Source organism: Myotis brandtii, unplaced genomic scaffold (assembly GCF_000412655.1).
Source record: "Myotis brandtii unplaced genomic scaffold, ASM41265v1 scaffold131, whole genome shotgun sequence".
Taxonomy (NCBI): domain Eukaryota; kingdom Metazoa; phylum Chordata; class Mammalia; order Chiroptera; family Vespertilionidae; genus Myotis; species Myotis brandtii.
In genome coordinates, this window is record NW_005354632.1 from 530,955 (window position 1) to 532,427 (window position 1,473).

The 1,473-nt window shown below is 54.1% G+C and overlaps 1 protein-coding gene across 1 annotated transcript in view; it reads right to left on the reverse strand.

Moving 5' to 3' along the window:
• Positions 1-1,473, reverse strand: part of PTGFRN (prostaglandin F2 receptor inhibitor) — a 46,332-nt gene that overhangs the window by 22,632 nt on the left and 22,227 nt on the right. Inside the window, exon 4 of the mRNA XM_005860089.2 lies at positions 1,306-1,473. Coding sequence (XP_005860151.2) covers positions 1,306-1,473 — 168 coding nt within the window. The remainder of the gene's footprint in view (positions 1-1,305) is intronic.

Genomic DNA, 1,473 nt, shown 5'->3' on the forward strand with positions numbered 1-1,473 from the left:
CAGGCACAGTCCTGGTCCTCTAGCAGGAGCCTCGCAGCTGCAACTGCAGTCGGAGGCGGCTCACTGACCGAGGCCGGTGCCAGTTCCAGCAGGACCAGCCCCGCAGAGCATGCCCTCTGGAGTGAAGTGCTTTCCTATGAATAGTTCCGAAGCCTGACAACATTTCAGACAAGGGTTTCAGGCCAAGTTCAAGACCCACCTTGATGAAGACAGAAAATGAGGTGGGCATAGTAATTAGAAAAAGGAATTTCAATCTCATTTCTCACCTCCACCTACCCTCCAAAGTCTTCCTCCTCTCCAGGTAGGCCCCTTTATAGGGGCCAAGCGTAATTTGAGGATGTCTTTCTTTTTATTTTATTTTTAAATCTATTTTTATTGATTTCAGAGAGGAAGAGGGAGAGACAGAAACATCAAAAATGAGAGAGAATCATTGATTGGCTGCCTCCTGCACACCCCCCACTGGGGATGGAGCCCACAACCCGGGCATGTGCCCTGACTGGGAATTGAACGGTGACCTCCTGGTAGCCACGCCGGCCAGACTAGGGGTCAGTCTTCAGAGGAGTCAGTATGGAAACTGTTGCCCTGAGTCTGTGCTGTGGTTTGCACCGCCCCACGTACGACTGTGGTCAGAGACCCTGGGATACTGCTGAGCCCTGTGCCGGCCACCAGCTGCTGGAGGTGGACGACGGCTCAGAAGGGAGCCGGTTGCGTGGAGAAGTGGTCCGCACAGCTGCGGGCGGTCCGCATGGAGGAAACGGTCTTAGTTTGGGCAGTGGCAGGAATGTCTCTTCAACTGTACAGCTCTCTGTGTAAAGGTCTCTGCAAGTGGCTAGTACCTTGTCACACCACTAACCATCGTTCCCACATGTTCGGGATTGGGGGAGGGGGTCCCCTGTGGGAAACAGGAAGGATTCAGGCTGAAGCAAAAGGAAGCAGTTCTGAGGACTCATAACGCAAGAGGGGAGTGGTCATACAGTGGGGAACACGGTCGCCCAGGTGGCACAGCCCACTGTCCCAGGAGCCTTGAGCTGTTTAGCACAACAATGCAGGAAGAAGCCGCATGGACAGTGCAGGTGCTGACAACGAGAGAAAGAGCAGCACTCCAGGGCAGGGTTGGAACCTGGGGTCCACAAACAGATTCCACGATGGGTGAATGAGAAAAAATTTCTATTCTCCTACCTGAAATATAGCATCTCCTCTCATGATGAGACTAAGCTACAACCCAGCGTAGTGTTATCTACTTCTTACACCATCACTGGCCAGAAAGTAAGATCAAGTCTAAACGCTCCATTCCCAGAAGCTCACCTGTTGGCTGGATCACCACGGTGGCCACATCCACGGCTTTTTCTTGGATTTCTTGCCAGGCCCCCTGCTCTTCGATCCACTCGCTGACGACGCACCTGTAGGTGCCCTGGTCGGCGGCCAGGGCCCGGTTCACGGAGAGGCGGTAGCCGTCGCTCCCCACGGTGTCCA